At 37.9% G+C, this 14,190-nt stretch overlaps 1 protein-coding gene across 2 annotated transcripts in view; it reads right to left on the bottom strand.

The window, feature by feature from the left end:
* fbxo41 (F-box protein 41) overlaps positions 1-14,190 on the bottom strand; it is a 519,821-nt gene that overhangs the window by 53,388 nt on the left and 452,243 nt on the right. The window contains exon 13 of one of the 2 annotated variants that reach the window (XM_059965936.1): positions 5,092-5,899. The exons of the other annotated variant lie outside the window; for it this stretch is intronic. Within the exon in view, the coding sequence (XP_059821919.1) occupies positions 5,837-5,899 (63 nt within the window). The 3' untranslated portion in view covers positions 5,092-5,836. Of the gene's footprint in view, positions 1-5,091; positions 5,900-14,190 lie in introns of those variants that run through there. 2 annotated transcript variants of the gene reach the window in all.

Below are 14,190 nucleotides of genomic sequence, written 5' to 3'. Positions count from 1 at the left end.
GATTGTTATCATGGGTGACTTTAACTTCCCTAATATTGATTGGCACTTGATTAGTTCCAAGGGTTTAGATGGGGCAGAGTTTGTTAAGTGTATCCAAGATGGATTCCTGTCACAGTATGTTGACAGGCTGACTGGGGGAATGCCATACTAGATCTAGTATTAGGTAAGGAACCGGGTCAGGTCACAGATCTGTCAGTGGGTGAGCATCTGGGGGACAGTGATCACCGCTCCCTGACCTTTAGCTTTATCATGGAAAAAGACAGAATCAGAGAGGACAGGAGAATTTTTAATTGGGGAAGGGCAAATTATGAGGCTATAAGGTTAGAACTTGCAGGTGTGAACTGGGATGATGTTTTTGCAGGGAAATGTACTATGGACATATGGTCGATGTTTAAGGATTTCTTGCAGGATGTTAGGGATAAATTTGTCCCGGTGAGGAAGATAAAGAATGGTAGGGTTAGGGTGAGGACAATATGAGTGAGGTTGATGTTCTGGAGCACGTTGATATTAAGGGAGAGGAGGTGTTGGAGTTGTTAAAATACATTAGGACGGATAAGTCCCCGGGGCCTGACGGAATATTCCCCAGGCTGCTCCACGAGGCAAGGGAAGAAACTGCTGAACCTCTGGCTAGGATCTTTATGTCCTCGTTGTCCACGGGAATGGTACCGGAGGATTGGGGGGAGGCAAATGTTGTCCCCTTGTTCAAAAATGGTAGTAGGGATAGTGTGGGTAATTATAGACCAGCGAGCCTTACGCCTGTGGTGGGAAAGCTGTTGGAAAAAATTCTTAGAGATAGGATCTATGGGCATTTAGAGAATCATGGTCTGATCAGGGACAGTCAGCATGGCTTTGTGAAGGGCAGATCCTACCCAACAAGCCTGATAGAGTTCTTTGAGGAGGTGACCAGGCATATAGATGAGGGTATTGCAGTGGATGTGATCTACATGGATTTTAGTAAGGCATTTGACAAGATTCCACATGGTAGGCTTATTCAGAAAGTCAGAAGGCATGGGATCCAGGGAAGTTTGGCCAGGTAGATTCAGAATTGGCTTGCCTGCAGAAGGCAGAGGGTTGTGGTGGAGGGAGTACATTCAGATTGGAGGGTTGTGACTAGTGGTGTCCCACAAGGATCTGTTCTGGGACCTCTACTTTTTGTGATTTTTATTAACGACCTGGATGAGGGGGTAGAAGGGTGGGTTGGCAAGTTTGCAGATGACACAAAGGTTGGTGGTGATGTAGATAGTGTAGAGGATTGTCGAAGATTGCAGAGAGACATTGATAGGATGCAGAAGTGGGCTGAGCAGTGGCAGATGGAATTCAACCCGGAGAAGTGTAAGGTGGTACACTTTGGAAGGACAAACTCCAAGGCAGAGTACAAAGTAAATGGCAGGATACTTGGTAGTGTGGAGGAGCAGAGGGATCTTGGGGTACATGTCCACAGAGCCCTGAAAGTTGCCTCACAGGTAGATAAGGTGGTTAAGAAAGCTTATGGGGTGTTAGCTTTCATAAGTCGAGGGATAGAGTTTAAGAGATGCGATGTAATGATGCAGCTCTATAAAACTCTAGTTAGGCCACACTTGGAGTACTGTGTCCAGTTCTGGTTGCCTCACTATAGGAAGGATGTGGAAGCATTGGAAAAGGTACAGAGGAGATTTACCAGGATGCTGCCTGGTTTAGAGAGTATGGATTATGATCAGAGATTAAGGGAGCTAGGGCTTTACCCTTTGGAGAGAAGGAGGATGAGAGGAGATATGATAGAGGTGTACAAGATATTAAGAGGAATAGACAGAGTGGACAGCCAGCGCCTCTACCCCAGGGCACCACTGCTCAGTACAAGAGGACATGGCTTTAAGATTAAGGCGAGGGAAGTTTAAGGGTGATATTAGAGGAAGGTTTTTCACTCAGAGAGTGGCTGGTGTGTGGCACGCACTGCCTGAGTTATTGGTGGAGGCACATACACTAGTGAAATTTAAGAGACTACTAGACAGGTATATGGAGGAATTTAAGTTGGAGGGTGATATGGGAGGCAGGTTTTGAGGGTTGGCACAACATTGTGGGCCAAAGGGCCTATAATGTGCTGTACTATTCTATGTTCTATGTAAGTTTGATGTCAGTGGTTGGTAAATTAATGGAAAGTATTCTTAGAGATGGTATATATAATTATCTGGATAGACAGGGTCTGATTAGGAATAGTCAACATGGATTTGTGCGTGGAAGGTCATGTTTGACAAACCTTATTGAATTTTTTGAAGAGGTTACTATGAAAGTTGATGAGGGTAAAGTAGTGGATGTTGTCTATATGGACTTCAGTAAGGCCTTTGACAAGGTTCCACATGGAAGGTTAGTTAGGAAGATTCAATCATTAGGTATTAATATTGAAGTAGTAAAATGGATTCAACAGTGGCTGTATGGGAGATGCCAGAGAGTAGTGGTGGATAACTGTTTGTCAGGTTGGAGGCCGGCGACTAGTGGTGTGCCTCAGGGATCTGTACTGGGTCCAATATTGTTTGTCATATATATTAATGATCTGGATGATGGGGTGGTAATTTGGATTAGTAAGTATGCAGATGATAAAGATAGGTGGCGCTGTGGATAATGAAGTTGGTTTCAAAGCTTGCAGAGAGATTTAGGCCAGTTAGAAGGGTAGGCTGAAAGATGGCAGATGGAGTTTAATGCTGATAAGCGTGAGGTGCCACATTTTGGTAGGACTAATCAAAATAGGGCATATATGGTAAATGGTAGGGCACTGAGGAATGCAGTAGAGCAGAGTGATCTAGGAATAACGGTGCATAGTTCCCTGAACGTGGAATCTCATGTGGATAGGGTGGTGAAGAAAGCTTTTGGTATGTTGGCCTTTTTAAATCAGAACATTGAGTCGAAGAGTTGGGATGTAATGTTAAAATTGTACAAGGCATTGTTGAGGTCAAATTTGGAGTATTGTGTACAGTTCTGGTCACTGAATTATAAGAAAGATGTCAACAAAATAGAGTACAGAGAAGATTTACTAGAATGCTACCTGAGTTTCAGCATCTAAGTTATAGAGAAAGGTTGAACAAGTTAGGTTTTTATTCTTTGGAGCATAGAAGGTTGAGGGGGGATAGAGATATTTAAAATTATGAGGGGGATAGAGTTGATGTGGATAGGCTTTTTCAATTGAGAGTAGGGGAAATTCAAACAAGAGGACGTGAGTTGAGAGTTAAGGGGCAAAGGTTTAGGGGTAACATGAGGGGGAAATTCTTTACTCAGAGAGTGGTAGCTGTGTGGAATGAGCTTCCAGTAGAAGTAGTAGAGGCAGGTTCCATATTGTCATTAAAAAAAAAATGGATAGGCATGTGGACAGGAAAGGAATGGAGGGTTATGGGCTGAATGCAGGTTGGTGGGACTAGGTGAAAGTAAGCGTTTGGCACGGACTAGAAGGGCTGAGATGGCCTGTTTCTGTGCTGTAATTGTTATATGTTATATGATACGAAGATAGGTGGAGAGGCAGGTATTTTTGAAGAAATTGAGAGGCTACAGAAGGACTTAGACAGATCAGGAGAATGGGAAAGAGGTGGCAGATGGAATACAGTCAGGGAGTGTATGGTTGTGCACTTTGGTGAAGCAATGACATGGTTGACTACCTTCTAAGCGGAGAGAAAATACAAAAATCTGATTTGCAAATGCATTTGAGAGTCTTTGTGCAGGACTTCCTGAAGGTTAACTTGCAGGTTGAGTCTGTGGTGAGGAAGGCAAATGTGATATTAGCACCCAGTTCAAGAGGACTAGAATACAAAAGCAAGGATAAAATGTTGAGACTTTATGAAGCACTGGTGAGGCCTCACCTGGAGCTTTGTGAGCAGTTTTTGGGACCCTTATTTTGGAAAGGATGTGTTGAAACTGGAGAACGTTCAAAGGAGGTTCATGAAAATGATTCCAAGTTTGAACGGCTTGTCATATAAAGAGCGTTTAATGGCTCTGGGCCAGTATTCACTGGAATTCAGAAGAATGAGGGGTGACCTAATTGAAATCTATCAAATGGTGAAATGCCTTGATGGAGTGGATGTGGCGAGGATGTTTCCTATAGTGGGATGAGTGTCTCAGATCAGAGGACACAGCTTCAGAAAAGTGGGGCATTGTTTTAAAAAAGGAGATGAGGAGGAATTTATTTAGCCAGAGAGTGGTGAATCTGTGTAATTCATTCCCAAAGGCAGGTGTGGATGCCAAGTCTTTATGTATATTTAAGGCAGAAGTTGATAGATCTGTTTGTTCAGGGCATGAAGGGATATGGGGTGAAGGCAGGAGATTTGGGCTGAGAGGAAATGGATCAGCCATGATGAAATGGCACAGCAGACTCAATGAGCTAATTGACCTAATTCTGCTCCTATATCTTATGGTCTTATGATTGAAATCAATAAAAAGTGAGTAGAGTGACTCATCTCAGTTAATTCCTGGACTCCATACTGTGAAGTTTTCATTTTGGCAGTTCAGTACTGACCTTCATGCCGTGGGAGTTTGCATGTTCTCAATTCAACCTTGGCCTCCACACTGTATGGAGTTTGCATGTTTTCATTTCATTCTTGGCCTCCACACTGTGTGGAGTTAGCAAGATCTCAGAGCAATCCTGGCCTCAACACTGTGTGGTGTTTTTGCATTTTCTCAGATCAATCCTGGCCTCCGTGCAGTGTGGAGTTTGCATGTTCTCCCTGGACCACATGAGTAGGTTTCTTCCAGATGCTCTCATTTTCTCCCATAACCAAAGATGTGCAAGATTACAGGTTAATTGGCCATTGTAAATTGTATCTGGTGTGCAGGCAGGTGCTGCAATAGGGGGAATGGGATTAATTTCAATGAGTATTCAATGGTCAGTGTGGATCAGTGGGTCATGTGTCCTGGTTCCATCTCACATAACTATAAAAAAAACCTTCTGTGAAAGAAACCTAGACAGCTGATCAACTTTATCCTGCTTCATAGGCAGTGAGAAATATAAGCAGACAGGGGTGAAACCAGCTCAGTGTAAACAGTGTCATAATTATTGGCCTTATTCAGAAAGCAATCACAGGATACTAAAGATACTAATTTAAAAGTGATATATATGTGATATTTGGGGTTGATATAAACTTGAGCATATTATGAGAGTGGTATGTAGCTCAATCATCTATAGAAACTCAGTGTTTTATCAAGAGCATGCATATGGCTTCCTCTCCCTTATCCAGGTTCATCCATCTCCCGACAATGGGAAGAGCTGCTGTCCAATCTCACTCCACTGTGATTCGTTAGCAGGCATTACTTCCCCATCTTTCTGGCCTTGTAGTCAATGCTTCATTTCATTTTACATACTGTACATTTCAAGTCTTTTTAGTCATTCTGTTTTTATTTGGGATCATGTGATTTGATTGTGGCTTCATTACAGAGTGTCACATACAGAAACATCAGTGGCTTTGTGTTGTATCCATTTAACTTGGGAATAATTCTGTTTAAAACTGTCTTGCTGAGAGATCACTTAGGCAAGATCCTGGTTCCAACACTGAGTGAGTTAATTTAATGCTTGGGATGGACTGAATAAATGTTTAAGTGTTGAAGGGTCTGTTTCTGTGTTGTAGTGCTCTATGCCTCTATCTTACTGCAGGTAGCTAGCTTCATTATTTGTGATAATAAATGGTTGATTGTATACCAGACTGACATCTCTTGATAGTTCAAATGTGGGTGCATACAAATGGAAATGGTCTTGGATTAAAAATCAGTTAGTTTTGCTTTTTGATCGTGTATTTGTTTTAAATCATTACAGAAAAGCCACTTTTCTGCAAAAATGTCCTCAGCACACGATATTTTGTAGAATTGCAGTTTCTGTTGTAAACTTTTAACAAACACTTTCTGCTTTGATGTGAAGAATTTTTGAAAATCCAGGCCGTTTCTTCAGAGCCTAATGAATTAAAAATATGATATGTCAAAGTAAAGCATCAGCAAAAGCACAAGAATCAAAAGATAGTATATGATAATAACTATCTTTGAGAAATAATAAAGTTTTAGTCTGGAAATTATGGCTAACAATGCAAGAACACAGTCATAGCATTCTATAACACAGAACAGGCCCTTTTGCAGTCCATAAAAACATGATATAGGAGCAGAGCTTAGTCATTTCATCATGGCTGATCCATTTTCCCACTCAGTCCCAACTTCCTGCTGTCTCCCCATATCCCTTCATGCCCTAATCAAGAACTTATCAACCTCTGCTTTCAATATACCCAATGACTTGGCCTCCTCACCCACCTGTGGCAACAAATTCCACAGATTCACCACTCTCTGGCCAAAGATGTTCCTCCTCATCTCCATTCTAAATGGACATCCCTCTATTCTGAGGCTGCGTTCTCTGGTCTTAGTTTTTCCACCATAGAAAACATCCAGTAAGCAGAGGCCCACAGCCATCAAACACCCCTCAAATGACAAGACTTCCAATCCCAGAATTATTTTTGTGAACCGCCTTTGAATCCTCTCCAATGTCAAAACATCCTTTCTTAGACAAGGGGCCCAAAACTGCTCACAGTTCTTTACTTTATTGTCGCCAAACAATTGATACTAGAGTGTACAAATCATCACAGCAATATTTGATTCCGTGCCTCGCCCTCCCTGGAGTACAAATCAATAGTAAATATAATAAAAATTTAAATTATAAATCATAAATTTTTAAAAAAGGGCAAGTAAGGTACTGCAAAAAAAAAACCCCGAGAGACAGGTCAAGATATTTGGAAGGTAAGGCCCAGATCTGGGTCAGAATCTGTACAGCAGTCTTATCACAGTTGGAAAGAAGGTATCCTGATCTCTTGGTGGTGCTCATGGAGTGAGGTCTAATCTGGCTTAGCTCTGTTCTCTTTACTTTTATTACCTGTAGCCATCTATATTTACTCTCTTTTATACCTATACCAAAAGGTTTATGCTATAGATATACACTTGGACCTTGACTTTAATTAGCTGGAAATGAATACCAGATCACGAGAAGCAAAAAATGGGAAAGATTTGGATCCTAATGGAAAAAGAGATGGTGATTCTAAACAATCTAAGCAGGCTCCATTAACTGTTGAAGCAATATGGAAACTTATAGATGATAAACTTCTCAAAATTTGCCATGTTTGAAGGAGTTTTAAAGACGATCGAGGATAATTTTAGATTGCTTAAACGTTAAGTTTAACTGCAGCAAGCAACAAATTTCAGAACTTGACGAGGGCGCTTGGCAAAGAGACCAAAAAATTGCAACTTTGGAACAAAATTTAGCTTCGATGTCTCAACAACTGGATCTTTATAAATCTAAAGTTACCGACCTTAAAAACCGATCTTGAAGACAGAACCTACGGATAATTGGGCTTCCTGAAGATGTGGAGGAGGGTGATCCTATTAAGTTCTTTTCTCAATTTTTATTCGACCTGTTTGGCAAAGAAGTCCTGGATGACCCTCCATTAATCGACTGCGTCCATTGCACATTACGTCCAAAATCTACCCATCCACAGCCAGTGATCATTCGTCTCCATTATGTTCATACTAAGGAATGTCTGATTTGCTTTGCTCGGCAGAAAGGCATGTTTGAATTTAGAGATTTCAAATTCTGTTTTGTTGAAGATTTTAGCTCCGAGGTTCTGAAGGAACAAACGATATTTAAACCTCTGACGTCAGAATTTTTTCGTATGGGATTCAAACCAGCTCTGCTTTTCCCTGCTCATTTGAGGATCGTTCTCTATGATAATTCCTGTTATCTCTTCAAGACGTTAAAAGAAGCTCAAAAATTTCTTGACCAGCAAACTTCCTCTACTATGGCCTGACTTGGATTCTGTTTTTTTTTTGGTTTTCACTTAAATCTCTAAGCTATTTACCAGCTTATTGATTGGGTCAGTTAGAATGTGAGGGTTCCCTTTTCTGGTTTGTACTGCAGTTATTTTTTTACTATTCTTAGATCAACTTTTCTGTTCTCTTTTGGGATTCTGCTTTTTTAAATTTTTTTTGAAACTATTTAGCAAATGTTTTGGTGTTTGATTTTTTTTGGAACAGAGATACATTGGCTCCCTTTATTTTTACATTTCAAGATGTCGTTTTGCTTTCTTCTTCCCATAAGACCTTATTTTCTTGCTGCGTCATTTTCAATTGTTTATGTGTGGGTTCTCTTTTTTGGTTTGTACTGTAGGTATTTTTAGTATTTCTAGATTAACTTTGCTGTTCCTTTTTGGGATTGACTATGCTTTTTTTATATTTTGAAATTATTTAGATGTTTTGATGTTCAATTTCTTTTTTTCTTGAACGGAGTTACATTTTCTCTTTTTTTTACATTTTAATATGTCGTTCTGCTTTGTTCTTCCCATAAGACCTTATTTTCCTGCTGCATCACCTTCAATTGTTCATGCGTGAACATAATAATTAACAACATAAACTGGTGCTTGCTTTCTCTTTTTTTCTGAAATACTAGTATCTTAGTACTCTGTTCCATGATTTAAACCTTTTCTAAAAAAAGTGGTAGTTTTTTTCTTGCTTTTTTTGATAATATTCGTCATATACTTATTGAATTATGGATAACTTTTCTTTATCAACTTTTATCTTTTGGGCTGCCATCAGGAGAGATGGGGCTAGATTTAGTCTTAGCTTATCTTTTGGCCAATATCTGGCCTATTTCTGGGTCTTTTTGGGTGGAGGGAAGGGATTTCTTTCTTTTTAGATTAGATTTTTTCACCTGGACTAATTCGAAACTACTAAAATGTCTGATATGTCGTAACTTCCGGTTCCTCTTTAAACCTTTTATCATCTTCCGAGTTCATGAGTTTGTATTCTGGTTAACCCTTTACGTACCATATTACTGGTCTTATTATGATGGATAAGATTATTAATTTTGTTTCGTGGAATACAAACGGTTTAAATCATCCAATCAAACAGAAAAAAGATTTCAAGGTATTCCAAAGAATGAATGCCCAGATCATTTTTGTACACAAAACTCATGTGAGGAAAGAGGATAATCAGCATTTTTTCAGGTTTTGGAAAGAACAACAATAGCATTTGAATTCCCAGGCTAAAGTGAAAGGTGTTTCAATTTTTATAGATTCGTCTATTTCATTTGTTCATTACAAAACAATTTCAGATTCAAATGGAAGATTTTTGGTAATTATTGGCCTACTCTATAATAAAAAAGTGGTTATGGTTAATGGTTAAGCTCTGAATACTGATTATCCTGAATTTTTTAAACACATTCACATCCTTTCCCAATTTAAATGACTATATGCTGATAATGGGAGATTTTAATTGCTGTTTAAATCTTTCAATGGATAGATCTAAGTCTAAGCAGGTGCTTCCGAATAAATCTGCTACCTTTATTAATTCCTTTATGCTTGATTTTGGAATTTCAGGAATCTGGAGGTTTCTACATCCAAAGGAAAAAGAGTTTTCATTCTTTTCTCATGTTTATCATAATTATTCTCGAATTGACTACTTTTTTATTGACTCTCATCTAATTCCCTCTGTTACTGACTGCAATTATGATTCCATTGTCATTTCTGACCATGTGCCACTGAAACTTTCTATTAAACTAATGGATACACCTTCTAGTTTTGGTCAATGGCAATTTAATGTATTATTACATGACTCGGACTTTGTGAATTTCATCAAGGAACAGATTGATTTTTTTCATTTCAACAAACTCAGCGGATGAAATTTCCAGTGGGGTACTATGGGACACTTTTAAAGCATACATAAATGGACAGATTAGCTCATATTCTGAAAAAAAATTAATAATGAGATTTGTATGTTGGTTGATAAGATTAAAGCAATTGACAAGATATGCGCTATTGCTCCTAGTCAGGAGCTTTATGAAAAAAGGGTCGAACTTCAGATGGAGCATTGTTTACTTTTAACATCCTCGATTGAAAATCAATTATTTAAAGTCTAGGAGTCAATTTTATACACATGCTGATAAATCTGCTAAACTCTATTGGCTAGTCAATTGAAATCGGCTTTGGTTAAACTTCAGATTATTAAAATTCATAAAAAGGATGGAACTTTGATGGCTGATCATGATGAGATAAACAAATCATTTCAAGAATTTTATACCTCCTTATATCAATCAGAATCTCCTGATGACACTACTATGATGCATAAATTCTTAAGGAAATTGAATGTTCCAAAATTATCACCTAATAAGCGTTTAGTATTAGATGCTCCTATGAATTCAGGTAAATCACCTGGCCCAAATGGTTATACAGTAGAATTTTAAAAATCCTTTTCTACTATACTTTCTCCGTGGCTATGTAAAATCTTTAATAGACAATAGACAGTAGGTGCAAGAGTAGGCCATCCAGCCCTTCTAGCCAGCACCACCATTCACTGTGATCATGGCTGATCATACACAATCAGTACCCCATTCCTGCCCTCTCCCCATATCCCTTGATACCGCTATCTATAAGAGCTCTATCTAACTCTCTCTTGAATGCATCCAGAGACTTGGCCTCCACTGCCTTCTGGGGCAGAGCATTCCACATATCCACCACTCTCTGGGTGAAAAAGTTTTTCCGCATCTCAGTTCTAAATGACCTACTCCTTATTCTTAAACTGTGGCCTCTAGTTCTGGACTCACCCATCAGCCGGAACATGCTTCCTGCCTCCAGCATGTCCAATCCCTTAATAATCATATATGTTTCAATCAGATCCCCTCTCATCCTTCTAAATTCCAGTAAATACAAGTCCAGTCACTCACAATCTTTCAAAATATGACAGTACCGCCATTCTGGGAATTAACCTTGTGAATCTATGCTGCACTCCCTCAATAACAAGAATGTCCTTCCTCAAATTTGGAGACCAAAACTGCACACAATACTCCAGCTGGGGTCTCACCAGGGCCCTGTACAGCTGCAGAAGGACCTCTTTACTCCTATACTCAATTCCTCTAGTTATAAAGGCCAGCATGCCATTAGCTTTCTTCACTGCCTGCTGTACCTGCATGCTTGCTTTCATTGACTGATGTACAAGAACACATAGATCTCGTTGTACCTCCCCTTTTCCTAACGACTCCATTTAGATAGTAATCTGCCTTCCTGTTCTTGCCACCAAAGTGGATAACCTCATATTTATCCGCATTAAACTGCATCTGCCATACATTTGCCCACTCACCCAACCTGTCCAAATCACCCTGCATTCTCATAACATCTTCCTGACATTTCACACTGTCACCCAGCTTTGTGTCATCAGCAAATTTGCTAATGTTACTTTTAATCCCTTCATCTAAATCATTGATGTATATTGTAAACAGAATGCATTACTTATAGGTAAATTATCACAATCTTTTTACGATGCCTCTATTTCTTTAATTCTTAAAAAAAGATAAGGATCCTACTGAATGTGCATCATATAGGCCTATATCCTTATTGAATGTAGATTTTTTTGAAAAATAAGATTTTTTTGAAAATAGTGGCAACTAGATTGGAGAATGTATTGCCTCGAATTATTTCGGTTGATCAGACCGGATTTATTAAAAACCGTTATTCGTCTTTTAATATTAGGAGATTAATGAATATAGTTTATACTTCCTCAGTTAGAAATCCAGAATGTGTTATCTCTTTGGATGCCGAGAAAGCATTCGATAGAGTTGAATGACAATACTTATTTAGTACGCTTGAGAAATTTAGCTTTAGCCCACAATTTATAACTTGGGTTAAATTGATATATTTTATATCAATTGATATAGTTTATATGACATACAGTTTTGGTACTTACCAATAGTATAAAATTTCCTTCTTTTCCGCTGTTTCGGGGCACTAGGCAAGGTTGTCCTCTCAGCCCGTTGTTATTAGATATTGCCCTAGAACCATTAGCCATTACTATTCGTGACTCACCTATATTTGGCATTTCCCGCGGAAATGTGATACACAAGTTATTATTATATGCAGATGATTTGTTATTATATATTTCGAATCTGGAGAAATTCATTCCTGCTGTCATATCTTTGCTCGCTCAGTTTAGTAACTTCTCTGGTTATAAATTGAATCTTAATAATAGTGAACTTCTTCCTTGAAATATGCAAGTTCCAATTTATAGAGGCCTACCATTTAGATTGGTTACGGATTGGATTACTAAAAACATAAGGATTTATTTAACGTCAATTTTTTACCTTTAATAGACCAGGTTAAACAATCACTTACTAAATGGTCCTGTCTATATCATTGACTGGTCAAATCAATGCTATTAAAATGATTATTTTACCTAAATTTTTATATCTTTTCCAAGCGGTACCAATCTTTATTCCTAAATCCTTCTTTGATACTATTGATTATAAAATTTCATCATATATATGGCAAAATAAAAATCCTAGGCTAACAAAAAATACTTGCAGAAATCCCAAAAAAACGGTGGCCTGGCACTGCCGAATTTAAGATTTTATTATTGGGCAATTAATACTCGATATTTAATATTTTGGACACAAGATGTGGATATTAATGTCAGTCCACAAAGGGTTAATCTTGAATGTAATTCTGTACAAGGTTTTTCAATGACTTCCATTTTAGGGACTTTTCTTCCCTTGTTTTTTTCTAAATTGAATAAACAAATGGTTAATCCAATAATTAAACATACATTTTGGACATGGTTTCAGTTTCGTAAATTTTTTGGCTTGAATAAATGTATTTTATCAAGTCCTATTATATCTAATTTTTTCTTTTAACCCTCTGTCATGGGTCAAGCCTTTTGATTTGGAAAACAAAGGGTATAATATGTTTTCGTGATTTATTTTTGGATAATTGTTTTACGTCTTTTGAATAATTATCTAATAAATATAATTTGCCCAGATCCCATTTTTAGATACTTACAGATTAGTAATTTTTAAATACGATGTTACTTAATTTTCTGATTTCATATCCAACTGATATCATGGAAAAGATTTTAGGTTTAAACCCCTATCAAAAGGGTTTAATTGCAATCTTCTATGATATGATTATGAATATACAGCCAGATATATCCGATAAAATTAAAAATGAATGGAAGAAGGAACTTCAACCTTAACCTTTAGAGAAATGGGAAAAAATTATCAATTAGTTAATTTTTCTTCTATGTGTGCTAGACATATTTTAATTCAATTTAAAGTAGTGCATAAGGCTCATATGTCTAAAGATAAATTAGCTCGTTTTTACTCACATGTAAATCCGATTTGTGATAGATGTCAATCTGAGGTAGCCTCTCTGACTCATATGTTTTGGTCTTGCCCTCTTTTGGAAAAATGTTGTTAAGGTATTTTTGATACATTCTCTACAGTTTTGCATATTGATTTACAACCTCACCCTGTTACTGCAATTTTTGGGGTACCAATGATTGATTTGCCCTCGGCGGATGATTACATTTGCTACTTTAATGGCTAGAAGATCTATTTTAATAAATTGGAAAGAGATAAATCTTCCAACTACATCTCAATGATTTTCTCAAACCATATCCTGTTTAAATTTAGAAAAAAATTAGAAGTGGGACCTTTGATTCCTTGGTTAAATTTGAAGAAACTTGGAGGGCTTTTATTCAATACTTGCACAGAATGTAATTTGACCTTTTCCGATTCCTTTATATTAGTCATTAATTTGAGCAGAGGAGTGGAGCTGACGACACTAATAATTTTTTTAATGTAACAGAATAGCCCAACTTGCTTTTGTTTTTAGTTTAGGCTTAGTCATGTTTAGTTTAGTATATTTTGTTTATTGTTTTTTTCAATTTGGGTTTTTTCCCATCTTTTTTTTTTCTGGTATCCTGTTTATATTTAGAGTTTGGGAGGTCTATTACATGCTGTTACCTATAGCTCTTACTCATATGTTAACTGCCAACAATGTAATCTCACTCCCTTTATACTATTATGACTGTTATGTATCTGTTTTCCAAAAATTCAATAAAAGATTGAAAAAGAAAGGTAAGAAGCTATTCCCAAATCTGGTCATGTGATCTTCAAGCTCCTGAACCTTCTCCCGGAGGGAAGAGGGACAAAAAGTGTGTTGGCTGGGTGGGTCATGTCCTTGATTATCCTGGCAGCTCTGCTCTGACAGTGTGCGGTGTAAAGTGAGTCTAAGGACCCTAAGGATGGAAGATTGGTTTCTGTGATGTGCTGGGTTGTGTTCACAATCTTTAGCAGCTTCTTCCGGTCTTGGACAGGACAACTTCCATATCAGGTTGTGATGCACCCTAGATGAATGCTTTCTACGGTGCATCTATAAAAATTAGTGA

This window comes from Hypanus sabinus, chromosome 3 (assembly GCF_030144855.1).
Source record: "Hypanus sabinus isolate sHypSab1 chromosome 3, sHypSab1.hap1, whole genome shotgun sequence".
Taxonomy (NCBI): Eukaryota; Metazoa; Chordata; class Chondrichthyes; order Myliobatiformes; family Dasyatidae; genus Hypanus; species Hypanus sabinus.
This window is presented reverse-complemented; position numbering and strand designations above follow the sequence as displayed.